This window comes from Candoia aspera, chromosome 1 (assembly GCF_035149785.1).
Source record: "Candoia aspera isolate rCanAsp1 chromosome 1, rCanAsp1.hap2, whole genome shotgun sequence".
Classification (NCBI taxonomy): Eukaryota; Metazoa; Chordata; class Lepidosauria; order Squamata; family Boidae; genus Candoia; species Candoia aspera.
Genome location: NC_086153.1, coordinates 13,619,545 through 13,647,020, shown reverse-complemented (window position 1 = coordinate 13,647,020; position 27,476 = coordinate 13,619,545). Strand labels below are relative to the sequence as shown.

At 40.0% G+C, this 27,476-nt stretch overlaps 1 protein-coding gene across 18 annotated transcripts in view; it reads left to right on the top strand.

Annotated features, from left to right (window-relative positions):
* GTF2I (general transcription factor IIi) overlaps positions 1-27,476 on the top strand; it is a 75,661-nt gene that overhangs the window by 24,096 nt on the left and 24,089 nt on the right. For 4 of the 18 annotated variants that reach the window (XM_063297522.1, XM_063297460.1, XM_063297532.1 and 1 more), the window contains 8 exons: positions 1,690-1,749; positions 5,093-5,149; positions 9,007-9,069; positions 11,081-11,182; positions 15,044-15,109; positions 17,865-17,945; positions 18,583-18,766; positions 27,167-27,225. In XM_063297522.1, coding sequence (XP_063153592.1) covers positions 1,690-1,749; positions 5,093-5,149; positions 9,007-9,069; positions 11,081-11,182; positions 15,044-15,109; positions 17,865-17,945; positions 18,583-18,766; positions 27,167-27,225 — 672 coding nt within the window. Of the gene's footprint in view, positions 1-1,689; positions 1,750-5,092; positions 5,150-9,006; positions 9,070-11,080; positions 11,183-15,043; positions 15,110-17,864; positions 17,946-18,582; positions 18,767-19,556; positions 20,134-27,166; positions 27,226-27,476 lie in introns of those variants that run through there. The other 14 variants (XM_063297550.1, XM_063297513.1, XM_063297558.1 and 11 more) reach the window with 12 other exon arrangements.

The following is a 27,476-nucleotide window of genomic DNA, read 5'->3' as shown; positions in this document are numbered from 1 at the left end:
GGGAATTAGTTTCCTCTGTTGATGGGATTTCTCAATAGGTTGAGAGTTGGTTAAAAGTCCATTGTTAAATACAGAATCAAAAAGAGGTGAACAGTAATTGTGCCTAAGATTACTTTCAGAAAATAATTGCATTTGCCTTGCATTGTGATGCTGGCTGAGGACAGTTGCTAACATCTGGCTTTCTTGCTGCGTTTGAAAGCAATTTGGAATTTAAATAGAAGTGACAGGGCATTCAAAACCAATATATACGTTGGCTAGATTTGCAAAAAATACTCATGCTTCTATGCATGAAGAGTTTTTAAAGGATGGGCAGAAAGGAATATTGGAAACATTGTGGCTCTGTTTAGATTACATGCTAGGCAGAGGAAGCTTAACAGTTTGGAATGTCATCTGAAGTGATAAACTGGGTTATACAATTTTGTCAAAACTGAATCAGAAACCATGGATTTAAAGTGAATTTGCAAAACCACAGCTTGTGCTGACCATATGACAGTTGATAGATTGCAATTATGACTGTTGCTTCACTCCCAGATTGGATAGGCAGCTTTAAATTATTGCTTCTCTTAATGTTACTGATACGGTATGGGGTGCAACATGAATTGATGCCATTCTAGGACCCAGTGGTAGATGACTCTTGGAATGCTTCACACTGCTGTAACTCTGTACTTGTATTTCTGTATCACGTAGAAGATGGTCAATACAAATACTTCTCAGAGGTGCCCACCACCTTCTCAGCAGTATTTATTTAGAAAATATATATGGCCGCCCATCTGAGGCAAATAATTCTGGGTGGCTGACAATGCAAGACCAGTATAAAACCAAATGAAGAATACAGTTAATAGCAAACAATTGAGAAAAGAGCTGCAGTTTCTCAAAAAACTCACAGTCCCAAACATATGCATTTCAGGTTCTGCTAATAACTTGGCCCTAACGCCTGAGGGAGCTTTCTGGGATACCGACAGAGTCAGAGCCAGGAGGGAGGCTGTTCTGTAGGGTGGGCACTGCGACAGGGTGGGCGTATCTCCTGGATCCCACAAGATAGTGCTGTTTCACTGAGGGGACTCAAGCATGCCTACCCTGTAGGATCTGGTGGGATGGGCAGAAGTTACTGGAGGCGGGCGGTTCTGCAGGTTACCTGCCCCTATGCCACGTGGAGCTCTAGAAGTTGATAACCAGCATCTTGAATTACACATGGAAGCCTACTGGAAGCCAATGTGGCTTGCTCAGCAATGGTGTTGCACGAGTGAATCTAGGTGCACTGCTGGATTCTGGACCAATTGAAGCTGCCATATGCTTTTCCAGGGAGCCCCATTTAGAGAGAGTTGCAGTAATCCATATAGAACTGGCCCATCTGTGGGTCATTTAAAGGGAAATGTGTAACCTGGATTATAAAAAAACTCATGACTTCTCATGTTAAACTGTAGTTAGTGCAACTTGGAAGTACATCACAAAACACACATGGGCTGGTATGTGTTTTATACAAATGACAATTAGAGGGAGGAGGCTGTAGGTGCATTTGGAGCTTGTTCATGCTAACCATTAATTGTGGTTTACATATTGTTCAGTATCCTCCCCCCCCCCATTGTAACATTTCTTTGCTCTGTAATTGCTTGATTCAGCTCAGCATGCTCTCATAATGGAAATGGAAAAATCTTAGTGATTTTTTTATGGCTGTCTTTATTTACAAAGCAGGTCCTTCAGAAACTTCGGCGATTGATGAGAAAATCGCCATGGCAAAGTCTTATACAGGTATAGCAATTCACTTGTTCATCATCATGGTACTATTTTTCACAACATTAATGCCCAGTATCATGTCCTGCTTGCCAGGAGCACTGTTCTTCTAAATTTGGTTTCAGATCCATGGCCTGAGTTTTGTTGACTGGTGATTTCTCACCCCCCTCTTGTTACTTTTTCTAGTTTGGTTTCATTTAGAAACTTTGTTTCTGTTTAGAGTTGCTGTATTCCCTATTTTTTTCATCTGTGGGGAACAAAGACATGTACTGTATCTTCCCATCAAGAGGCATTTTAAAATTGACTTTTTGAACACATTTCTGTTTTCCATATTTTCTAACCCTTCATATTGGCAAAACAGGAGGGTTGGCAAAGGAAATATATTGAATGGAACTTGGAAAAACATGTATATTTTCCCAGCTACACATTTTTAATTAATAGTAAAGTGGCTAAAGCAGTGCTTGGATACAACCCAAAAAATGATAGAATGATCTCAATTCGAATTCAGGGCAAGCCATCTAACATCACAGTGATCCAAATATACGCCCCAACCACAAATGCTGAAGAAGCTGAAGTAGAGCAGTTCTATGAGGATCTGCAGCACCTACTGGACAACACACCTAAAAGAGATGTTATTTTCATCACAGGAGACTGGAATGCTAAGGTGGGCAGTCAAATGACACCTCGAATTACAGGTAAGTATGGCCTGGGAGAACAAAACGAAGCAGGACACAGGCTGATAGAATTTTGCCAAGACAATTCACTCTGCATAACAAACACTCTCTTCCAACAACCTAAGAGACGGCTTTATACATGGACTTCACCAGATGGACAACACCGAAATCAGATTGATTACATCCTTTGCAGCCAAAGGTGGCGGACATCTGTACAGTCGGTAAAAACAAGGCCTGGAGCTGACTGTAGTTCAGATCACGAACTTCTTCTTGCACAATTTAGGATCAGACTAAAGAGATTAGGGAAGACCCACAGATCAGCTAGATATGAGCTCACTAATATTCCTAAGGAATATGCAGTGGAGGTGAAGAATCGATTTAAGGGACTGGACTTAGTAGATAGGGTCCCGGAAGAACTCTGGACAGAAGTTGGCAGCATTGTTCAGGAGGCGGCAACAAAATACATCCCAAAGAAAGAGAAAACCAAGAAGGCAAAATGGCTGTCTGCTGAGACACTAGAAGTAGCCCAAGAAAGAAGGAAAGCAAAAGGCAACAGTGATAGGGGGAGATATGCCCAATTAAATGCAAAATTCCAGAGGTTAGCCAGAAGAGATAAGGAATTATTTTTAAACAAGCAATGCGCGGAAGTGGAAGAAGACAATAGAATAGGAAGGGCAAGAGACCTCTTCCAGAAAATTAGAAACATTGGAGGTAAATTCCAGGCAAAAATGGGTATGATCAAAAACAAAGATGGCAAGGACCTAACAGAAGAAGAAGAGATCAAGAAAAGGTGGCAAGAATATACAGAAAACCTGTATAGGAAGGATAACAATATCGGGGATAGCTTTGACAGTGTGGTCGGTGAGCTAGAGCCAGACATCCTGAAGAGTGAGGTTGAGTGGGCCTTAAGAAGCATTGCTAATAACAAGGCAACAGGAGACGACGGCATCCCAGCTGAACTGTTCAAAATCTTGCAAGATGATGCTGTCAAGGTAATGCATGCTATATGCCAGCAAATTTGGAAAACACAAGAATGGCCATCAGACTGGAAAAAATCAACTTATATCCCCATACCAAAAAAGGGAAACACTAAAGAATGTTCAAACTATCGAACAGTGGCACTCATTTCACATGCCAGTAAGGTAATGCTCAAGATCCTGCAAGGTAGACTTCAGCAGTTCATGGAGCGAGAATTGCCAGACGTACAAGCTGGGTTTAGAAAAGGCAGAGGAACTAGAGACCAAATTGCCAATATCCGCTGGATAATGGAAAAAGCCAGGGAGTTTCAGAAAAACATCTATTTCTGTTTTATTGACTATTCTAAAGCCTTTGACTGTGTGGACCATAACAAATTGTGGCAAGTTCTTAGTGGTATGGGGATACCAAGTCATCTTGTCTGCCTCCTGAAGAATCTGTATAACGACCAAGTAGCAACAGTAAGAACAGACCACGGAACAACAGACTGGTTTAAGATTGGGAAAGGAGTACGGCAGGGCTGTATACTCTCACCCTACCTATTCAACTTGTATGCAGAACACATCATGCGACAAGCTGGCCTTGAGGAATCCAAGGCTGGAGTTAAAATCTCTGGAAGAAACATTAACAATCTCAGATATGCAGATGATACCACTTTGATGGCTGAAAGTGAAGAGGAACTGAGGAGCCTTATGATGAAGGTGAAAGAAGAAAGTGCAAAAGCTGGCTTGCAGCTAAACCTCAAAAAAACCAAGATTATGGCAACCAGCTTGATTGATAACTGGCAAATAGAGGGAGAAAATGTAGAAGCAGTGAAAGACTTTGTATTCCTAGGTGCAAAGATTACTGCAGATGCTGACTGCAGTCAGGAAATCAGAAGACGCTTAATCCTTGGAAGAAGAGCAATGACAAATCTCGATAAAATAGTTAAGAGCAGAGACATCACACTGACAACAAAGGCCCGCATAGTTAAAGCAATGGTGTTCCCTGTAGTAACATATGGCTGCGAGAGCTGGACCATAAGGAAGGCTGAGCGAAGGAAGATCGATGCTTTTGAACTGTGGTGTTGGAGGAAAATTCTGAGAGTGCCTTGGACTGCAAGAAGATCCAACCAGTCCATCCTCCAGGAAATAAAGCCAGACTGCTCACTTGAGGGAATGATATTAAAGGCAAAACTGAAATACTTTGGCCACATAATGAGAAGACAGGACACCCTGGAGAAAATGCTGATGCTAGGGAGAGTGGAAGGCAAAAGGAAGAGGGGCCGACCAAGGGCAAGATGGATGGATGATATTCTAGAGGTGACGGACTCGTCCCTGGGGGAGCTGGGGGTGTTGACGACCGACAGGAAGCTCTGGCGTGGGCTGGTCCATGAAGTCACGAAGAGTCGGAAGCGACTAAACGAATAAACAACAACAACACATTTTTGTCCTTCCCCCAATTCTTTTTTAAAATCTACACCATCTGGATTGTGTACATCTTGAAGAAAATTCTTCCGAATTATAGATGACCCAAATATTGTACTTTTGGGTTTACATTTTGGATTGACTCTTCCCATAGATTTCTGTTTGCAATGATCCTGTTGGAGACTAGGTGCCAATGTGCCATAAAACTTCTACTCAACCTATTATTCAAGATACTAATTCTGAAATTTCAAGTGTTGACTAGCATCCTCCACTTTTTTATGATGGTATGTTTATATTTGTCTAAAGGGAGCAACCAGGGTTCCGATTGCAGTGAAGGAACAGATGTGGAATTGCCAGTAGAAGGTTAGAAATATGTAAATTTTAAAAAATAAACTGGTAAGGTATTTAAAAAATTGAAAAAGCACAGTGCAAACATATCCATTGTGTCTGTGTCTTGCATTCTTTTTTCATATTCCACATAGTTGTGTATTTATTTTTCTCCCCTTGAATTGTGATCCTGCATGTTTATTGTGGAAAACTATTGAGAAATATTTGCAAGATGATCCCCTTTCTCTTTCTCCCCTCTTGCACCTTCCAGTAAGCTATATGAGCTGTTTGGAAACAGCTGATAGTTGGTCTCCTCCATCCAGTCTGTCTTCTCCATCATCTTTGGTGGATTTTCTTTATCTTTTTCCTACTTGAGTAGGCAGTAGTACTGCTGCGTAAAGAGCTTGAAAGTAGAAGGCAGCATATGTATGTCTTTTAAAAAGTGATGAAAAATTAGATATGTGTTTATAATTAAATTTTAAGATTACTAGGCCTATTCTACTGGTTTCTATTAAATATGTATTTCAATATCTAGAACTAGCAGTGCAAGGCGTGGTGCAATGGGATGTGGAGAAAAACTGTGTGAAAATTCCTTTAGTTTATGTTGCTTGCTAATACGAATTTTATTGAACAAGTTCTCTCCCTCAAATCTAAAGACTTTGCTTCTGAAAAGGGACTGCTGCTGCTGAGAATGTGACTTGTGCTTGCCAAAGTATATATTAACTCTTCAGTTGATTTCAGTGCCATAATATTAAGGATTCTTAACTTGTTTAATAATAGCTGGCTATGACAAGGCTGAATTGGTGGGCTACAAATTGTTGCTCATAGGAACATTCCTATCATGGAAATACTTTTTGAATCAACATACAGGCAAACAATTTTATGAAACAATTTAGCAACAGCATGAAGCTGCTGTCAGATTTAGCTCCCTGTTCAAATTTCAGGATCATATTAAGTTATCAGGTCATTCTATGCTTCCTGAGCCTTCTTTGTACATTGTAAAATGGAATCTGAAAGTAATGCTGTTTTGGTTTGACCCAATGTTACAAAATAAGAAAAATACTCTGTACTGCTTCTGCCTCATTCAACTTTTTAAGAACACCAGTATTTATATCTATTAATCTATTTATTTTAAATATTTAAGGAGCCTTCCCTGTTCCTTTCAGGATTGTGTTGTGTTGCATATTTTAAAGAACACTATTTTGGTGGAGAGAATCTGAAAAACTGAATTTTTTGCTTGATTAGAATTTGCAGAGGAAAACTCAGTTGGTGTAAAAGGCTAACATAATCAACATTTGTATTAAAAAAAATAGACTTAAGCAAGTACTAACTTAATAGAAGCTTTTTAGAAAACCTTTGGGGGTACGTATAGGCTTTTAAAGGAGCCTCTATTCTGTACAGTGTAAAATGGTATGTTATTGTTTGGACATAGGATCTCTTCTATGTCTTACTTTGTTGGTAACCTTTTGTTATACTGTGTAGATCACTTCCCTGTCAGTGCAGAATTTTGAATCTGTTTGGAGCATACTTCAACATTTAAAAAATGAATCACTTGCTCTCCATTCTTCTGATTTAGATTAAAGGATAATTCAGAAGTTTGTTTTTGTTCTTCATTAACCGGGGATGGCCCTGTTAACCAAACTGATTAATTTTTACTATGGCTTATTTGGAAGTGGTGAATTTTAACCTTTGTCCTCTAATTTTGGCTTGTTTCAACATGCTAAAATTGTTGAGCTTAAAATTTGCTCTCAATGTTGTGGCTACATAGAGAGGAAGCGGAGACATGCCGCACTGTGTTTTATCCTTATAATCTAAACTGTAGTTCACTGTTACATCCAAATACATATACTGTCTAACATGGCAACATGTTTTTCCCAGTGTGGAAATCCTGCACAACATTTCTCTCGGTGTACCTTGCTGATAGGCTGAATGGGAATCTTAACTTCTGAAGGAGACATGTGGCAAGGAAAGTACAAATTTAAAAGAGTGATTAGGTCAGGTCCAGCAATTCCTAAACTGGGAATCAAAACTGAATTCTTCTGCGGACTACCATGCTACCACCCATATTTATAAGCTGTTATGTGATGCCCTTTGAAAGAAATTATTTATGCATATATAAATGTGTAGTAAATTTTGATTTGATAGGACAGTGAAAAATGTCATCCTCTAAATGACCTTGAGAATTCCATGAACTCCTTATTAGTCTCCCTGGTCACATGGGCCTATGCTAGATATTTATATTAATTAAGTTGATGATCTGAGTGAGGTATCTAAATCAAAACTCATTTTCAGTACCCTATTCTTACATGCCTGGAATTTACCAGATTATACCTGCTTTCCCAGATTTTCATTCCCTCAATAGTTACAGTTTTCTATGTGCATATTTCTAACTGACCCTGAAGACAGTATATTCAGTTATGTTGTTAGGAATCCCCTTTGGAGAATAACGCTGGGAAACTATATGTAAGCTGCTCTTAAAGTGCAGTTTGCACTACAATTTTGATACTTTTTTATTTCTGTCAAAGGACAGTGAAGTCCTTGGTGCTCTCTGAGCCTTGTTGTTTTCTTGCAGACATTGCATTTCCAGACTAGGCAACATCTTCAGTGAGACGAGGGAGTGGGCCTCTCCCTCTTTGCACTGAAGATGTTGCCTAGTCTGGCAATGAAATGTCTGCAAGAAAACCAAGCTCAGAGAGCACCAAGGACTCCACAGTTCAACCCTGAGCTACAATTATTCGCTTTGATTGGAAAGGACAGTGAGCTTAGTTAAACATGCTTTTGAATCAAATTTTGTCTCATTTCAAATACTTTAAAATAAATGGCTAAAATGATAGAAACAGACCTGCCTGAAGATATTGGTGGAGTCATTTAGTACTTGACTTCTGCTTGACTAGGGAAAGAACTTTAGTTCCTGCCCCTTTTTCATATTTACTGGAACCTATATTTCCTAATGAAGATAGACTCTTAACATGTTATATAATTCTTGCAGTGGTGGAAATATAACAGTTGAGCAAATGGTCCAGTGCATGGATACAGCCAATTGTAGTTTGGAAACATCAGCCCTTTGAAGTAGGCCAGGTCAGGAAACAAAAACACCACAAGAAATGCTAGAATTCTAACTTATTCATACAGGCTTGTTTCTCAACCTTGCCTTGAAGGGCTGACAGGAAACAAAGCAATTTAGTGATGGAAGTAGTGGAGTCCACTGGCCTGGAGTCATAACCTCCTTCTGTAACCCTTTTGACTATTTGAAAAGGCTGTTCATAGGGATTTGATATGTTTTCTGACATTGGCCCTGGAAGCAGGAAAGAAAATAAGAATAGTGTCTTTTCAGAATGTTGACAGAGTATGCCATGTCTATCTCTCACTATTCTTCCATTATATAAAATCTTGCTGCTGATAATTGATGACTTTAATGTGGAAGGAGGTATACCACTCGGTAGGTGTGGACAGTTGTAGAATTCACTTGAACTGGAGAAAATGTTATTCACAGTTACAGTTCTAACCTTTAGACAACTGTTTTAGTGTTAAATGTACATTTTTAGAAATAGTACTATAATCATTATCACTTGTTTGCATCATTGTAATTGTCCTGTGTGAGAGAGAACTTGTGAATTTCCTATGTTCAGTCATTTTGAAAATGTTTGACAGCAAAAATTCAAGAGAATCTAGAAGAAGGCTACTCTAGATAATCTTAGTACTTAGACATCCACACTTTTCTATCATCATTTCATAGGTCTTAAAGCTTGTGATAAAATACTTTGGCTTATATGTTGTGGGTCTGTTTTATTCATAGTATACAAGATACATGTTGACTTGCCACTGTCAAGTAAAATCAGTCTTACAGTTTGTCTGCGCCCTTCAGACTTGGTTTTTTGTTCTGCTTTTTTCAGATTCTTCTCAGCATGCCACTTCTGAAACAAGTGAGGATCCTGAAGTGGAAGTGACCATTGAAGGTTGGCCATTTTCTCAACTAATTTTCTTTTGCTCACTTGTTTCAGAAGAATCTCAGTCATGTGGCATTGTGTACATCACTTCTGCCCTTCCCCCCAAACCCTTCCCATGCCATAAGATAAATTGTGTTGGGCAAGCTAGTCTTTTGTAATGCTGGATTTGAATAATCCATATTTTCTAGAACTGTTGATGTCAAAAATGCAAAACAAATGGGGGGATACTCATTAGTCAATGATATTGCTGCTTATCAGAAGAAAGCAGTTTCAGCAGGCACTGTTTTAACTGAGGATGTTTTATTGAGCATTGATTAAACTATGGAAGTTCTCCAGAGTCTTTGGGAAAGATGCATTCATTTGTGATCTAGTACAACCAAAAGACCTGTTTGCCTGTTATGTCCCATATCATTTTGGTCTTGCTGAAGTTTTGTAAGATTGAGGCAGATAAAACAAAGTGTTTCACCTGAGAAATTCAAATGGTAGATCTGGGAAGTAGAGAATAACTTGTAAAGTTGATTGCTTAATGTCTAAGGTCTGGTAATATATCTCAGGGCAAAGTCTTCTCAAATCTGTTTCTTCCTGCACTTATCTCCCCTCCACCTATTTTAGTATTGCCTGTGATAAATTGCTATTTTAAAAACTACGTGAATCCTTCAAAGAAACAAAAATGAGATGAAAGAAGTTGAAGAACTGAAAGGGAGTTTATACCTACCTAGATTTTGCAGTTCCTGGTATTTACTAATAACTACTGTGCTAAGAACTGTGAATTTAGCAAAAAGGTTGATTGAATTTTGATAAGACTGTTTTTAGATGATGAATGACTGATCATGCCTAGCTATTTGGATAACCCTGTATGAGAAATAGGAAAATAAGAGAAATATTTCTGCCTTTGAAGAAAAATAAAATATTGATAGCTTTTCCTGCATGAAAAAACAAAAGGACCATGTTCTGTAATGTATTGTCAGATTTTGTAAATAAGGTTAATAAGAATAAGTCTCTGCTTCTTTCACTGTTACACTATGTTATGTTATTTACTCCCAAGTCTTAAATTTGGAAGGGTGTGACATTGTAGAGGTATAATCTCAGAACATAGCTACGTTTAGGGCATGCATCTTTCTCCTTAATCTGTGTCTGTTTCATTTCCAGTAATGGCAAAAGTCAGTTTGTTAATTTTTCAAAAACTGTTCAAGAGTACTAGACCATCTCTATGCCTTTGTTTGCTAACAACCGTCTCACACTGGAGTGTCTGCTCATTTTACTTTGAGCAGTTCTTGGATTGGCTTGGGAGGCTAATGGAGATGGGTGGGTAGAAAGGGTGGAAACAGAACTATAAGAGGTATCCCGTCTATGCATGTGTGTGTGTGTATCAGGCATCTTCCTTTCTCTTGCCCCATAAACCTTTAGTTGGTAATTGCATCTTTGAATATATAGTTTAACATGCTTCTTATCATAAAGCAGTTTTCCTTTTTAGATGTTTTTGCAGATATTATTGATTTCTCTCTATTTAAAATGCAGGTTTATTTTATTCAAATTTATTAGCTCACTAATGAAATTTTACGCATCTATTCCTGTTGCTTTCAGTGTCTATTCATTTATTGCTAGAATAGAAACCAAGTATCTCTTGTCCCACCTTCTACCAATATATTTATGTGGTGTTATTATTCTGGAAGAAGTTTACATCCTCTAATGTTATTTATGATATTTTTGTTTCAAAACCATCTTATCTAATGTGTTATCTTTATGTTTGGTTGGAACTCCGGACAGAATGTCTCTTTGGGTTAGGACAGGGCCTTGTTGACGGTAAGATGGGAAAAGCCAGGGTGTAAATTCTAATCCCACTGACATAATTTGAGCTTCAAATGGGAAAGTTATATGCTAGAATTGACAACTAAAGATGACTCCATTCCTTTTTTGGAATAGTTCACCACATCCAAAAGCAGATTATTTATCATGATCTTGAAAGACAGTTAGATGGTGTCAAATAGCAGCTGTGATGCATATGTTTGTCTCTCTGAAGATGATGATGACTATTTACCACCCCATAAGAAGACAAAGAGCATAGAACCAGCCAATGATGCTTCCAATTCTGGGAGAAGAAAAGCTAGAGAGTTCAATTTTGGTAAGTTTAAGATGAAGTTACTACAAATCTTATATTTGTGAAGCAGTTCTAGTTAAGGTATATGCACGTGTACATAATACTTGAAACTTCACTGGGAAGGTTTAAACAAGGCTAAGAGTGTCCCTCACAAGTCCTGCTGCGCTGCATCCTTGTGGCAGGGAGGTGTTCCTGGGAGGGATGAGTGAAGAAAGCTAGGAGTGTATGCCAAGAGTATATATGTAGAGAGCCAGGGAAATGGCCTTGAAGCAAATATTCAGAAACTGTTATGTAAACAGCGAATACAAAAGTATTCACTAAGTCCTGGGAAGGAAGATAGTATTTGCCACTTGGAGTTTTTTATTTTTTATTCTTATTTATATTATTTATTATTGTAATTTTATATTGTGGATTTTATTGTTGTTGTTTTAATTGATTACTGTAAACCGCCCAGAGTCCCCTGACGGGAGGAGATGGGCGGGGACAAATTAGATAGATAGATAGATAGATAGATAGGTAGGTAGGTAGGTAGGTAGGTAGGTAGATAGATAGATAGATAAAGAGACTCAGCCTCACTCCTCCCTGTTTCACTGAGGTATAAGAGAAAAGGAGAAGCACAGTTAGATTTGCACAATTATGTTGTTACAATAAGTATTGGTGTCTCAATAAGTATAGTTCTTTTCCGGTGGAGTGTGTTTCCTGATCTAGTCTACCTTGAAGGGATAATAATATAATATGAGTAGAGTCACACTAGGCATAAAGGTCACCCCAACTGCCCAGCTAAAACAAGCAGGCATCTGTATTGTGCAGTAGTGATATACGAAGATGCTAGAGGTGAAATATGACTTTAGGGACAGTGACAAAGTGATTGTTTCAAATTGCACAGGCGAAGGCAACGGTAAACCAAGCTATGCCAGCAAATTTAGAGAACAACACCATGGTCAACAGATTGGAAGAGGTCAATCTACATTCCAATACTAAAACAAGGGAGACTTAACAAAGTGTGTAAACTATTGTACAATATCCTTAATTTCACATGCTAGCAAAATATTGCTTAGGATCATCCAACACAGATTAGACCCCTACACAGAAAGGGAGGTGCCAGATGTTCAATCTGGCTTTAGAAAAGATGGTGCAACATGAGACATTATACACCCTGGATTATTCAGAAAGCCAAAGAATAGCAAACATAAGTCAATATATGCATTGTTTATAGAAGGGTTTTCAGTTGTGTCGATCATATCAAGCTGTGGAATATGCTTAGAAAAATGGGAATCCAGACCTCTAGGGGAAGTATGGCAAACCTAAGAAGGCTCCATGAAAGTGCTGCTGATGACTGTGGCAAAGACCAAGGAACCGGTGAGTAGACCGGTTCCTTGGTGACCTCTCCGGATAAGGAGAGGATGGGAGATCACCCACATGTGATGACTGCTCTGCACAAGGAGATCACAGGACAGCAGTTTTCTGCAGGTTTGAGCACCAGGAGACGATGTAATTAGCCATCTTGCTCGCAACCGTGGCAGAGACTTTTAAAGGACACTAAGGTCACAAACCTTACTTTCTAATCACTTTCGGAAATTGCTCATTAACTACTTCTAAGCTATTAGAGACCTTTGGAATGACAAGTTTGAAAATACTGGGTGAGTCTGCCTTTAGTCCTGAATGAAAGAAAAAATTATAAGCTTAAGAACTTAAAGATTCTGAAATAAACAGCAAAAAGATAAATAAGATGTTGATCTTAAAAAGTTATAAATGGACTCAGGGTCCAGATAAAATTGGAATATTGAAACTTTTACAATAAGATTTTGGAATTATAAAGTACAAACAGCTTCTCCTGGGAAATATATCCTGTTTTGGTTTTCACAAGACAAAAAAAAAGATAAATAATTTAATGATTTTAAAAACTGGACACCAGAGGGGACTAAAGATTTTAGGTAGAGGAAAGATATACAGATAGTCCTTGACTTATGATGGCAGTCAGGACTGGAATTTCCATCAAGTGATGTGGTTGGACTTTCTGCTGACACCAGGACTGAAAAGATGTTTTATGGATTTGTTTGTTGATAAAAAGACAGGATTTGGGATGAAGAGATAAATTTGTTTCTCTTGTTGTGATGGAGGTTGGAAGTCACTTCTTTACATACAGTATTTCTTTTTCTTTATTCTTTTCTTTTTCTTGTTTCTTTTTTCTTGCACTTTTTGTTCCTTCTTTCTGTTCTCTTTTCTTTAGTTTGCATTAGATTTTACTATTATAATAAAAATTCTTAATAAATATTTGTGTTTGTGTGTGTGTGTAAATAAAATATATATAGAAAAATGGGAATCCCAGAACATCTCATTGTTGTCATGAAAAGCATACAGATGCAGAAGCCACAGTACAGACAGAACATGGTGAAAGAGACTGGCTCCAGGTTGGCAAGGGAGTGAGACAAGGCTGTATACTGTCCCCTTATTTATTCAACCAATATGTGGAATATATATTGAGGGAAGCTGGATTGAAGGAAGATGAGGGTAGTTTTAAAATTGGAGGAAGAAACATCATTGACCTGTGCTGTGCTGATGACGCTACTCTGATAGCTGAAAATGCAAAAGGACTGCAAGCTCTAGTAATGATAATCAAGGAGTACAGTGAAAAAATGGGACTAAAATTAAAGAAGACCAAACTAATGACAACAGGTACAACTGCCAGCCTTAGAATCAAGATGGAAAGTACTGAAATGATACATAGCTTCTGCCCTTTAGGATCAGCCATCAACAGTAAAGGAACAAGCAATCAAGAAATATGCCACAGAGTAACACTTGGTAGAGCAGCCATGAAGGCCTTGGAAAAGATATTCAGGTGCCATGATGTGTCTATACCTACCAAGATTGGAATAGTGCAGGCAATTGTATTCACTGTGACATTCTATGGAAGCAGAAGTTGGACTCTGAAGGAACAGGATAGAGTATTGCTGCTTTTGAACTTTGGTGTTGGAGAAGGCTACTGAGACTACCATGGATAGCCAAGGAAACAAACTCATAGTTCATCAAACAAATCAACCCAGAGTTCTCACTTGAGTCTTAAATAATCAGTCTCAAATTATCCTACTTCAGACAGTTTATGCAAGGTTTAGCTTTCTGGAGAGTCTATAATGCTGGGAAAGATGGAAGAAAAGATGGATGATGATCGTTATCAAAGACTTACATCTTCCTGAAATACCTTGAAGTTCTGTGACACATAAAATCAAAAACAGTCATACTGGCCATGAGAGAAAAAAAGTATACATTTTGTAGATCTAAATGTGCCTCGGTATGTATTTTGAAGATGCAAGTTGTTCATGTGAGAGTAGATACCATGGTAGATGTAAACAAGCCCTTCATCAGGCTTGTTTGAATTTGTATATTATTGGAAGTGTGGCAGAAGAGGACGAGGAGGTAGTGATTTGACTTCGTGAGTAAACAAACTAATGAGCTAGCATTCTGTAGAATGCATTAGTGTGGCTGATAGTGTGGGGTTAAGCTAAGTGGCCTTGGGCTTGTTTCATGTTTGTTATATAATCGGGGATACCCTTAACCCTGAGATGGAGGTGGATTGATTCTAAAACAAGTCAGTTTTATCTATGCCTAACATTCAAAATCCAAGTTTTGTATATAAATACTTACAAAACTTAGAAGGTTTCCTCAGTTAGAATGGCAATAAGCTACTGACTGACTTGGCTGAAGTGAAATAATTTTTGTCTTAAAAATGTGATAGTTTCTCCAATAAATAAATACACACACGCGTTTTTGTAGGCTTTACTTTCTATATTCACACATTAGCAACAAGATTGAATTGATAATTAGAATGAAATACGTTAGAAGGCTTGCTGAATCCTCTATAGAGCTAATGTTTTTCTTTCCTTTCAGAGAAATGGAATGCCCGAATTACAGACTTGAGAAAGCAAGTTGAAGAGTTATTTGAAAGAAAATATGGTATGTGTCTTCCTCTCCACAGTTGTTCAGTTATATTCAGAAACCTAATAACTTTCTAAGAAGTTCGACTTCTTTATACCATAGAATCTTTTGGTGTGTTGTTCTGCCATTGTCCAAGAACTGCCAGTGCCAAAGGGTGTTTATAACTGTTTTGGTTCTGCAGACTTAGAGAGATTGCAATAGGTATTAGTGTTTTCTGCTTTACTGGAGGGCCTGCTGTTGGAAGTTCTACAAGGTAATATTTTTTAGACTTGGTTTCCTAAGAGTGCATATCCTCCACATGGAATTTAAATGCATTACCAAGAAAAGCTGCAGCCTGGGACCTGTGCAAATTAAGCAGAGTGTTAACATTGCATATTTTGTGGTAGCTCTTTTCCTGTTTGGTATGAAAAGGCATCGATGTATGAGTTAATCTCCTACACTGCTTGGAAGGCAGGAATCACATGACAAGCAACGTTTATGTTAATGATGGTACCCTTAATCTCCTCTTTCAGTTCTGTTTCCCATTTTCACCCAGCTCAGGCCTCCCAAAAAGTTTTTTTTATTATACTGCTGTTCAGTTCATAATTTTCTTTCTCTGTTACATTTTTCCTTTTGCTCACTCATTTTTTTTAATCCTTTCTCTTCTATATTCTTTAGTCCTAGTGGACTAGGGCTAGTCCTAGTGCCCATGCTGGATTCCTCCAGAATCATAGTCATCACCAACGCCAGCTTGATCGGCTGCAAAGCCATGTCAAGGTTTTTCAGTATAAGTAATTTGGTCCAAGGTAGAACTTCAATGCAGCTTTAACTAGCAAAAGTTGAAGTTGGTCCTTGTGGCTCTTTGCTGAAAATGTCAAGGGAAACCATATACTTAGTCATACAGTATGTCTGTGGAGTCTCACGTTGATCATCAAAATGGAGTATGATCAAAGCCTCTCCACAGGAAAGCCCTACCTTTGAGCACAGCAGATAATCTTATGCCTGTTGGGTCAGGGCATCTGGCATGGAAACAGGTTTCTGAGCTGGACAGCAGTAGATCCAGAAGAATAGAGCTCTGACTCATTTATTTGAGTCTATTCCCCAAGTTCACATGGACCAGAGACCATTAATCCATTACATACACTCTGCCCTAATAATCTCCTTCATGCCTTCCCTCTATTTCTTTTAAGAATGAGGATTCTAAAAACATTTCAGGAAATAGTCATGATGATTCTGGTAGCCCTGTTATAGCCACTTCATCATTAGTTCTGTCATGGCTTCTTCCACTTCAACCAGATCTTGATCAGGGCCATCCAAACAAGGGCTGGCTGCACCTCACTGCATGGAAGCTGAGCTGCATGCTTATTTAGCTATGAATGGCTGGAGAGACGTTATTAATGCTCCTCCCCCTGTCAAGAGAAAGTCAACAAACAAGATATCCAAAGACAGATGGAAAGCTTTTCTATAAATGGATCTGTAGCACACCTTAAGTACTTGCTGTTGTTTTGTCTACAGTATCTAGACTCAAGCCAGGCACCCGAGAAAGGGGTCAATTTTATCTTCAGTTCTCCACATCAGACTGCTGCTGTATGGGATATTATGTAATAAACAGAAGGATTCTTCTGGGAACTGTGGTTCTAATGAACACTGCTTTTCTTTCTGGAATTTGCAGTCTTCTGAACTCCTACTGAGAAACCCTTTAAATCTGTTGCTGCAAATTTTTACATTTTTTTTCCTCACGGCACAAGAAGAGTGTTTGATCTGGTAGCGCTTTCAGTCAGGGCAAACTCTATATTTTCCATAAGGAGTCAATTCTGTTTTCCAATTCGTCCTTTATGCCTAGAACTAACATTTCCTTTCATACATCATAAGAACTGATTTTGACTTTGTTTTGCCCCAATCCATGTGATTCCTGCATTCCTGGAGACGGTATAGTCCATGTTTGGATGTTTCCATAAGTACCCAGTGTCATCCGAAAAGAAAGGCAGCGAATTAGCCTCTGTGATCAGTTCTGATTATTCAGTGTTCATTCTTTTTATTTTTAAAAGATGATTTAGATGAAGGCTGCCTAACATTTGAGAAACAGAATTCAGTGATGGATCTGGGACAAGGGAGGGGATCTGAAAAATGTATGAAAGTAGGATGATTTTGTAACGGCTGCATAGTAGTCTTTTCCTCTTGATAGATATTACTCACCCCTAGTGTGTCCCCCAATTCACTTATTGTGTTGTTCTGGAGCAGGGTTCAGCAGCATTTCCTGGCTCACAGATATTTCATATTGTAATACAGTGGACAAGATGCGCCACATTCCTCAAATCCTAGAAGACCATACAGTATTTAAGACCAGCAAATTCTTGCAACATTTTGCTGTTCTGTTAATATTTTACTTTGTGGTGCTGAGACTACAATTTGAGGTTGACTTCTTTTTTGAAAAAGAAAACAACTGCCAGACTGAAGACATTAAGAGCCAGTTTGCCACCAGTGGTAAGCCACTGCACCATTCAGAGATTCTTGAAATTTCAGAAGACTGTGAAATCACACATTATCTGTCCTGCTGATTTTGAATCTACAGTTCTCCCTTGATAATTTTTGGATCAGTCCAATCTCTGTGCATTGGCAGAATCCGTGCAAAGTTGAAGTTAGATATTGAGGATTCTGAAGTGAACTGTAGCACAATGTCTTCCTTTGCCTATCCGGAAGAGTGGGAGAAAAAGCTCCCTTATTTTGAGTCACCTTAAGAATAAGAACTGAAACACCTTCTTTCTTCTCTCTTTTTACTTCCTGCCAAATGCAGGTATTGCTCTGTTCAATAGGTCATTTGCTCCCACCTCCTCTCCCCCTGGGAAACGACAGGAGAATACAGACAGAGGGAGACGTAAGATGGTCCCTATTAAATTTTTACATCCTGGCTCTAGATGAAAACATCCTTTTGTAGGTGTGATCATCCAACTGCAGGCCTACAGAACATATATGTGAATAAAAAGTAAATTTGACTTCTGAATTAACATGGACACGGCATAGATTTATAGTTGAGGATTGGTATCTCTGTGAATTTCTGCGATGTTTCTGATCATATGTAAAATGAATCAGAAAATAAAACTTGAATTGATCTACAAGCTGGATCTGCACCATTTGTAGCTTGACGGAATATCTGAATTAGCAATCCAGATTTATGATTATTACTTTATCTCTAGAGGACCTTGCACCTAGCGATTGCAATGTTAAGCAGATTAGAAAAAACAATATTTAATTCTGAATCATAGTTTGACTGTTGTATGTGTTAGAGCTCAAAACCAGGTTGCTAATCTGTTGTTATTGAAAATTACTGTTGGTAACTGATGCTGTTTAGCATCAGTTTGGGCTTCTGAACCTTGGGGGTCCCCCACTTTTATTAGAAATAGGCTCCATTGAAATGTATTGTTACGTTTGTGACATTCAGCATGCTTTGGGAACAGATAGCTTGGTATTCTATATTTAAGCTGTAATATAATTTTTCCTTGTTTATATTAAAGCCGAAGCTATTAATGCAAAAGGGCCTGTATCTATCCCGTATCCACTCTTCCAATCTCACGTTGAAGATCTGTATGTGGAAGGATTACCAGAAGGAATTCCTTTTCGTAGACCCTCCACTTATGGGATCCCACGTCTTGAAAGGATTTTACTGGCAAAGGAACGGATTCGATTTGTGATTAAGAAGTAAGTAAGTTGGATTTAATTTTGTGGGCAAATACAGCTGCCTTTTCTTTTTCCCCAAAAGAATTGCTGAACTATGGTGATCTCTTCCATCTCTCTCCCGCTGCTCCAAGAATGCTAGAATCAACTCAATCACATGCTGAAAGGATTGCCTATAAATAGGGAAGTATGCAAAATGATAAAAATGTTTTGTTTCAGTCTTGGAACAAATCACTGCTTTATATAAGTTCTGCAAAATCATTCTGGGTATGCAACAGTTTGGCAGACACAAAACCCAGAACATTTTCACTGTTCTGGGTTTTGGGTAAAACATAACTGGACAGGGCTAGTAGAGGAAGATGTTTACATGTCACTCCCTCTCTTCCCTCTTATTCCCAGCAACTGCCAACATGGCATATCTCTCCAGCCTGCCCTCCTCCATCCCAGAGCCTTCTCTTTCCTCCCTCCCCTTTGCTGTCCCTGTGTCTGCCCCAGTGCAGCATACCCTGCTGGCCTGCCCCTCAGCGTTCCCAGTACAGTCGACTCTCAGTTAACTGAAACGCAAGCAACCAGCACTCTCAAGCAACGGGCAAAAAAAAATGGAAGAAATAATATTTTAAATAAAAGTTAAAATGAAATCAGTTTCTAGCGGAAATGTAAGTTTAAACTCGGTGCGCCCTGCCGCGCCGCGAGCAAGCCCACGCTTCGCGCACCACGTGTTTGTCTCCCACTCCTGCCAATTCATCGCGTGTAAACGTACCAGTCGGTTGGGCTCTATTGTTACTCAAATTTTGTGTTCTCACCCAACCCCAAGTATGCCGAAACAGGTCCCAAGTAAGCGTAAACGCATAGTGCTTACCCTCAAGCAGAAGATGGAAATATGCAGGAGGCTTGAGAAAGGTGAGAGTCGTGCAGTGCTCATGGAGGAATTCAATGTCGGTTCGTCAACGATCTACGGCATTAAGGCTCAGTCTCAGAAGATAAAGGAGTTTTACGTTAAGTCGGAGAGTGACAACAGTGTGGAGAAGCGTCATACTCTTCATACACCGAAAATGGAAGTGCTTGACCAGGCCCTGTATGAGTGGTTTTCGCTGAAAAGGTCTGAGGGTGGTTGTATTTCTGGACCCATGTTGCAGGAAAAAGCGAGAGAATTTCATGAGAAAATGAACATTGAAGGTAAGTGTTCATTCTCAAGTGGCTGGCTTACCCGATTCAAGGTTCGTCACGGCATCCGTAAGCTGGACTTGTCAGGTGAGCAGAAATCGGCTGATTTTCAGGCTGCAGCTTCATTTCGTGACGTGTTCAGTGAATTGGTTGCAGAAAATGGCTTGACCCCAAAGCAGATTTATAATGCAGATGAGGCTTGCTGTGGATGAAGCTATTCCGGTAACTCATACATTAATACAGAAGACGTCATGGAAGCTGTTGTGAATCATGGAAAAACAAATGTTGCAGAGGAGGAAGAGAGTGATGACGATGGGTGTGACGTAGAAAAAGTATCACGGCAGGGAGCTGCTGCAGCATTTGAAACTGTAATAGCTTTTGCAGAACAGCAACCCTTCTTCACTTCTCAGCATGTTACGCAGCTGCACATCATGCAGAACCTGACTTTGCGTGAGAGGCGTAGGGCCTCAAAGCAAGCTGATACTCATTCGTTTTTCAAGAAAGCTGCACGCAATTTTGCCAGTACAGCACCGTCTACTGATGTAGATCCAAAACAATCCACATCCACTTCTCCTGATCCTGTCCCAGCTACATCGTCAGATCCTGATGATCCTGATGCGAAGTCTACCCAGTAAACACTACTCCTACTGTAACAGTTTTAAGTGTGTATGTATGTGTTATTTTTCTAAGTTACTTGAAGTTTAAAAAATTACGTTAGTGAAGTTCATTAAGTTGGCTGCCAATTTGACTAAAATTGCACACTGCATTCACAAAGCTGTTTTTATAATAAAACTGTGTTACATTGTTAAGTTTGTCTTTATTGGTCTTTATTTGTTTTTAATTACTGTATTTCAATATTAATATCAAGTCAATACAGAGTTTATGGTATGGTGTATGGTATGGTATGGTATGGTATGGTATGGGGTATAGTATTAGTTAGGCCTATTTTTAATAGTAACTCTCAAGCAACCAGAAACTACATTTATCTGGCAACTACCAGTCCCCATGGCTGCCGGTTAACTGAGAGTCTACTGTATTTTCCCCTCCTTCAGCTGCCGCTGGTGACTCAGGGCAACATACCCCAACCCTCTCCACAGCACCATCTTATTCCAGAATGCAGTCACTATTCCCTTCAGGCCAACACTCCCCTGCATCTGCGCAGGAGGAAAAGAATGAAAGATGTTGAGAAAATTAAGGTGGGCAGGCTGTGGGATATTCCACATTGGTACACTGGTAGTGACTGGAGGGAGGGAGAGAAGGAATAGGAGGGACTGGGAAGGTCAGGGCATAGGTAGGCTGGTGGGATGTGCCATGCTGGGAGCTGCTGAGGGGGGAGAGGGGGTGACATGCTTCAGCCATCTCCTCCCCTTCCTCAGCCACCAATCCCAATGTGTGTGGATTTCCCCCCTCCTCCCCCCCATGCCCTCTCTCGATTAGAAACAAATTTGTACACGATTCAAAACATCTGAAACGTGTTTCACTTGAGGCATAAGTCATCCAAGAAAAGCTGTTTCCTGTGTGAACAGTTTAGGCACAGATCATTTTGCAAACTTTATTTATACGTGCAAGGCAGACAGAAAAATGAAATTTGCTATTATGAGATCTAGGAAAATTATGAGTGTGTTTGATCCTGTAAGTATCTGCATGAACAGGGGCAGTGCCCCTGCTAGACAGCTGGGGAGAACTGGGCACTCCACTTTGGAAATTGAGAACAGGACTAGAATGGGGAGGCCCTGTGAACTAGAGGAGCATAAGCCATTACAAGTGCATTTAACATAGTTCTTAACGTGACCACTTTGAATAGTAAAGATTCAGAGGAAGAAGAATCTAAATGGACCTGTGTGCTTGTGATTTTGGCTTAACTATAGTTATCTCTGCTGATTATGCTGGAGTATTTCAAGTTTCAACATGCCATGACTGTGTATTTTCTTGGTGGTTCTTACTATCCATCTGATATCATTGTTGATATATCAAGTTGTGCTGAATTTATGGAAGGATTCTTAAAACCATTTGCATCTCTGTTTGCCAGTGAGGAAGCACTTTGAACATTTTGCAACAGTGGAGCCAGGGCACCCGATAGTGAGTATCTGCTCCCACTCGTTCTAGAGGCAGGGCATAGTTTTCTCTTAATCCTCCTTCCTATGGGAGGGGAGTAGTTCCCTTCCCCAGTTCTAGCCTTGTCTTGCTCTGGGGAATAGAACTATACAAGAGCTCTTACAGCTATCCACATGTTAGAATAGATAATCGTTTCTTTTTTCCCCCTTTTTTTTGCTTTACTTTTACCTTTATTTTCCTTTGTTAATAAACTTAGTTGGCTCCCATGACCAACAAACTCACAGATGGGCATTCCTATCCATGGACACTAGAGAATTTCTCTGATGATTACAGCCAAAGAAGGGGTTGGGCCCAATGATGCAATATCCTGCCCTTCAAGTCACTGCCACATTCCCTTCAGGGAAACATGACAGCATTGTGGTTACTAAGCCATGTGTTGCTGAGAACAGCCAGTAGGGTTGTCATTGCTCCTCTTTGGAGTCAGCTTGCCTATGCTGTAGAAGGGATGGAAGATGGGGTCCTGGATACACAACCCCCCCAAGCCCCCTCCCATGACAGAACCTCCATGTTGGACTATCTTCACTGTCTCTGCCAGGTACTGTCCCTCTCTGCAGGCTCTGTTCTCCTTACATTACATCTGAGACTCCAGAGGATGGGATTGGGATTTCCAACCAGGCCTGAAATCACTGGAACGAGTCTACTCTGTCCACCACCCACCCCAGAAAGGAGGGAGAAGGTGGTTACTCTTGTCTGCCGGGAAGGCACAAGGAGGGAGATGGGGAAAGCATTGCTCATCCCTGTGTCCTCCTCTTCCTCAGATGCATTCTCACCAGACCCCCATTAGAGAGGGCAAGTACCAGAGAGGGAGAGACTTCTAGCCTACCTTTTTTTGGTATCTGACTCAGAATGCTCCTTAGGACCAGTCAAATAGAGAAGAGGAGGAAGAATTGTCCTTAGGTAAGAAAGAGAACTAAAAGCCAGTCCCTGAGTCCACCAGGATTTTTTGAAAGCAGTTTTCCTACATTTATTCAGGAAGTCTGCAGGATTCTAATCCTGTAGAAAACAGAGCCCTCTGTTCCTGTAGATCTTCTGATGGACCCACCGATAGCAGAGGTGTTCCTGGTGGCTTAGAACCCCATCATGTGTTTTCCATTTCCTGAGATATTTAACAAACTCCTCAAACTGGAGTGGAGGGTCTCTGGGGGAGCGCAAGGGGCACACCTGCCTTGACATCAAATTTTCATGTCTGCCCCTTCAGTGGATGCCTTTCTGATGGCAGTGGTCTTGCGGCCACAATGAATAAAGATGGTGAAAATATCCCCAAGCACCTAGAGGACAGGATAGAGATAATACTGTGCAGTTCTAATAAAGCAACAAGGACTATCTCACTCTGTCTCTGCCTGGGCTTCCATTCTCTGGACCATTAACTCTGCTCATACTTCTGAGCATAAAAAACTTAGTGCATGAATAAACTGGATAGGACTGCCATGCCTAGATAATGTACAGTCATCAGCAAGAGGCATGCAGCCAGTTTGTCCATTAGGAAGCAACTCTGGCTGAAGGACTGAAACTTAATAATTGAAGGTGAAATTGGTGTTTATATTAAGCCCATTCAAGAATAGAAAACTGTTTGGAGAAGCCTTAATAGAGACTAGACAATAAAGAACTTCGAAAGGAAAGATAGTGGAATTGCAGGATACCCCTATTTAGAAAATCAGTCATGAATCTCTTTTCAACACCTTTTAGACACAAGATGGATTGCTTCATCCCGTATTTCCCAACATAGGGAGCGGAGGCAACAAATGACTTCAGTGCCAACTGGCCCAATTTCCATTGATTCCCAGATTTCTGCAACTTGTGTGAAACTCGAGGAGAATTGATACTGATAGCCCCCACTTAGCCAGAAGTCTCTGCTATTTCGATCTAATCAGTATGTGAGCATCTTGACCATAAGGTTTCCTGACCTTGTGTCATGCTCCCAGATCAAACGTTCCCAGAACATCTGATGGGATTCGCATGCAGGAATGGAGTTAACACGTGTTGAGACTTGTGAGTCGGTGGAACTGGGAGGGGGAACATGCCAGGAGTGTGAAAACATCTTGTTTGGACTACCTCTGGCATCCAAGGTCAAGTTGCTGAGCCGTTGGAGACATCTGCATGGAGCTAACTGACTGGCATGAAGAGGGGAGCTGCGTGCTTGGGAAAGGGAGGGGGTTTGAACTCATTGAGGTGTTAACTTGGGAAAAACCTGGGAACTTTCATTCACAACTTTTTCACTGTTCTGTATGCTACTTTCCATTAAAGAGATTTGTACTATATTGATGTATGAATTGGGTTTAATGGTAACTGAGTAATACAGTCATTACATCTTGCCAGGCATGCTGAGTTCCAGTTGGTTACAGTTGCACACTTGAAGACCGATCATACCAACTCATTTGCTTAGGCTGTAACAGTCAATCTATGGAGACCATCCTGGGCTCTGGTAGTATCTATGAGCTAAATAATTAAGCCTTCTGTAGATGAGCCAGAAGGAAGAAATTATTACCAACTTCATTCTCCACCTGTCAAGTGCTGGCCTTTGTACAGGAAGACCTAGTTAACCGACTGCAGTCAGACATTCTCCTTAGGCTAATGTCAGATCTCTCATCAGTTCTAACACTAAAGAGCAGTGAGCCTTTGCTGGCCCATTCTCACATCAAGAAAGACCTGGCTTTTCCCCCAGGCATTGAGGCCAGGATGTTAGTTGAATCCAGTATGTATGTTTTATCATGTGTAAGAGAGTTTTGCCTGGAGCCTCAGTTGCAGTGTATTGTATTCTACTGAGTTCATTTTGTCTAGTTCTATTTTATGTTTTTATGTATTGTTAGCTGCCCAGCGTCACTAGGTTGATAATTATTTAAACACATATGTGCATATATTCCTAGGAGGGCCATCCATCAAGCCTTTAAGCCCTAACCTGAGCTCCATTTGAACCCTTGCAAGAATAATCTGCCTAACATGGAACATGGCATGTCTGATAGCCATGACATCAGTGAATTAGTTTTCAGAAATAGGAGCACTCTGCGCCAAGCAGGAATTTTCATCCTGACATCATAACACTGTACCTAAGCCCCAAAAGTGAACTGAATTTTTCATTTCATCCAGGAAGTGATCCCTCTCATCTTCCTTTCCAGATCAAAGCCCAGAAAGAACAGCACAAACTGGGTGCCAAACAAGCCATCAAGACCTTCTGAGTAAAACTGTGTCTTCTTAAGTCTTTTCAGTAGGCTAACCCTAGCAACAGAGCTTCACTGGTCATTATATCAATAATAATCAGGCACAGAATAAATCTGTCCCACAGATAATTGTGACCCATTCTGTTAGAAACACAATCAGCTCAGCCATCTGTGATACAAACAACCCACTGGGGGACCTGTGTGCAACTGCCACGTCAACCTCCGTGTTGTCTTTTAATAGAACAAATTTTCTGCAACATCTTCAACAGGAGGGTGCTACAGAAAGTAGCTCCTATGAAGCCCCAGGGACTTCCTGATAAAAGAGCCCACTCAGGGGCAGCTCTGGTATGTCCATCTAATGCAGCAGTTCTCAAACCTTTTGGTCTCGGGACCTCTCTGCATGCTTAAAAACTATTGAGGACCCCAAAGAGGTTTTGTTTATGTGGTAGTTTCTTAAAGTTTAGTTGCAAGGTGGAATCTGAGACCATATCAGTGAATTTTTTATAGTCTTACATTAAAATCCATTGGTCTGTCTTGCACTTTGAATGGATCTTTTATTCATGCACTTTGTAACATCATGCATTGTTCATTTGGAAAATATTGGTTCACTGAGTTACACAGATCTTTCAAATGTTGACACATTTCATTATACAATACCAAAAAATCAAATTTCTTATTATCACCATAATCTTATCAGAAAAGTCTTTAAGCATTGAGAAGCTATCAAGCTCACGATGGCGACACAAGTTTTCCCAAATTCTAATTTTCAATTGAAAGCTCAAATTTTATCATGGGCAATAAATACTGCCAGTTTTCCCTGACTTCGTTCATTTCGAGAAAATGTCTGCCAAACGCTCAAGTGTGAACAACCATAGTTTGTCGGCCATTCTTTCAAATAAAAATGTCGTTCCATGAAAAAAGTGGCTAGTTCAGCTTGCAATTCAATCACAAAAGGGCTTTTCCTTGAACAGCCATCATACTTCAGGATGCAGCAGGAGTGCTTTATGCATACTTTCCATTTCATCTCTCAGAGCGTTAAAAGGATGTCTACTCAAAGGCTGAGTTTTAATAAAATTAATGATTTTCATTGCTTTATCAAGGACATTCTTGAAGCTGGCTTTTTTCTTTTTCTTTTAGTGTGAGTGTGTGGCAGTGAAGAATACAATTACTTCCAGCACAGTTTGATGCCACTAATTTGTGCTGAGATGCCAGCAGTTTTACTCCGCTGTACCCTCATGAGAGAATGAACGTGAAAAAGGCATATAATGTCTCAAATGTTGTTACGAAAATAGCTTTGATCTTGGGAATGCCCTGAAAGTGCCTCCGGGACCCCCAGGTGTCTGTGGAACACACTATCAGGACCACTGCCCTATGCCTCTGTAGGCAAACAGTATTCTGGATTTATTGTGAAAGTCTGTGGTCTGTAGCAGAGACAGGGCATCCTGCTCACCTAATAATTACTGGCAGAGAAGTTTCAGCCCCCCATCGATATCTGCAACCAGTTCTGTCATCTCCCTCTTTATTCCTAGTTTTCTCAAGAATTTTATCTTTGCATCTTTTTCTGGCTTATTCTGAAATTGGGAAATAGCTTATCCTTTCCCACTGGAGAGTAGGATTAGAAGAAATCTAAGCCCTGCTTCTGAGACATGTGGGAGAAGATGCCCACTACCAGATACCCTGTCTCTGCTGTAGAAAATAAACTTTTATGGTAAGTCCAGTGTACCATCTTCTCAAGCCAAACTTGGTTTACCACATTCCTGCCTAGTGTGTGTTCCTGTCGAATGATGGTGTTCTTAATTTAGTTATATACATCTCTGCTGTAATTTGGACCTCTCACGTTGTAAAACATGTTCTTGTTTAATTTCTCTGTTCGTGGGAATAAGAAGGGCAGGAGAAGTATATAACAAGTATAACAATGTTTGCTGTGGGCTAAAATTGGTAGAGTGGAATGTTGATTGCTGAAATACATATTTTGTTTGAATGTTTACAGGCATGAGCTGCTAAATTCAACACGAGAAGATTTACCGTTAGACAAACCAGTTGCAGGAGGTAAGTGTGTGCACCCAATCGTGGCTGCATTTGATGTAGATTTGTGCATAATTTTTGATGGAAGGTTGATGGTCAACCATGGACAACGGATCCGTGGTTGTGACAACCTGTGCTTGGAATTTATTTTGTAGTGACGTCCACTGACACTTGTGTTAATGAATTTGTTCATGTTAGTGAGGGGAGCCAGGCAAAGATGCTTTCTTACATTCTCAGGCCTTTAAATTTGCTTTATGTTAATACTCATCAGATTG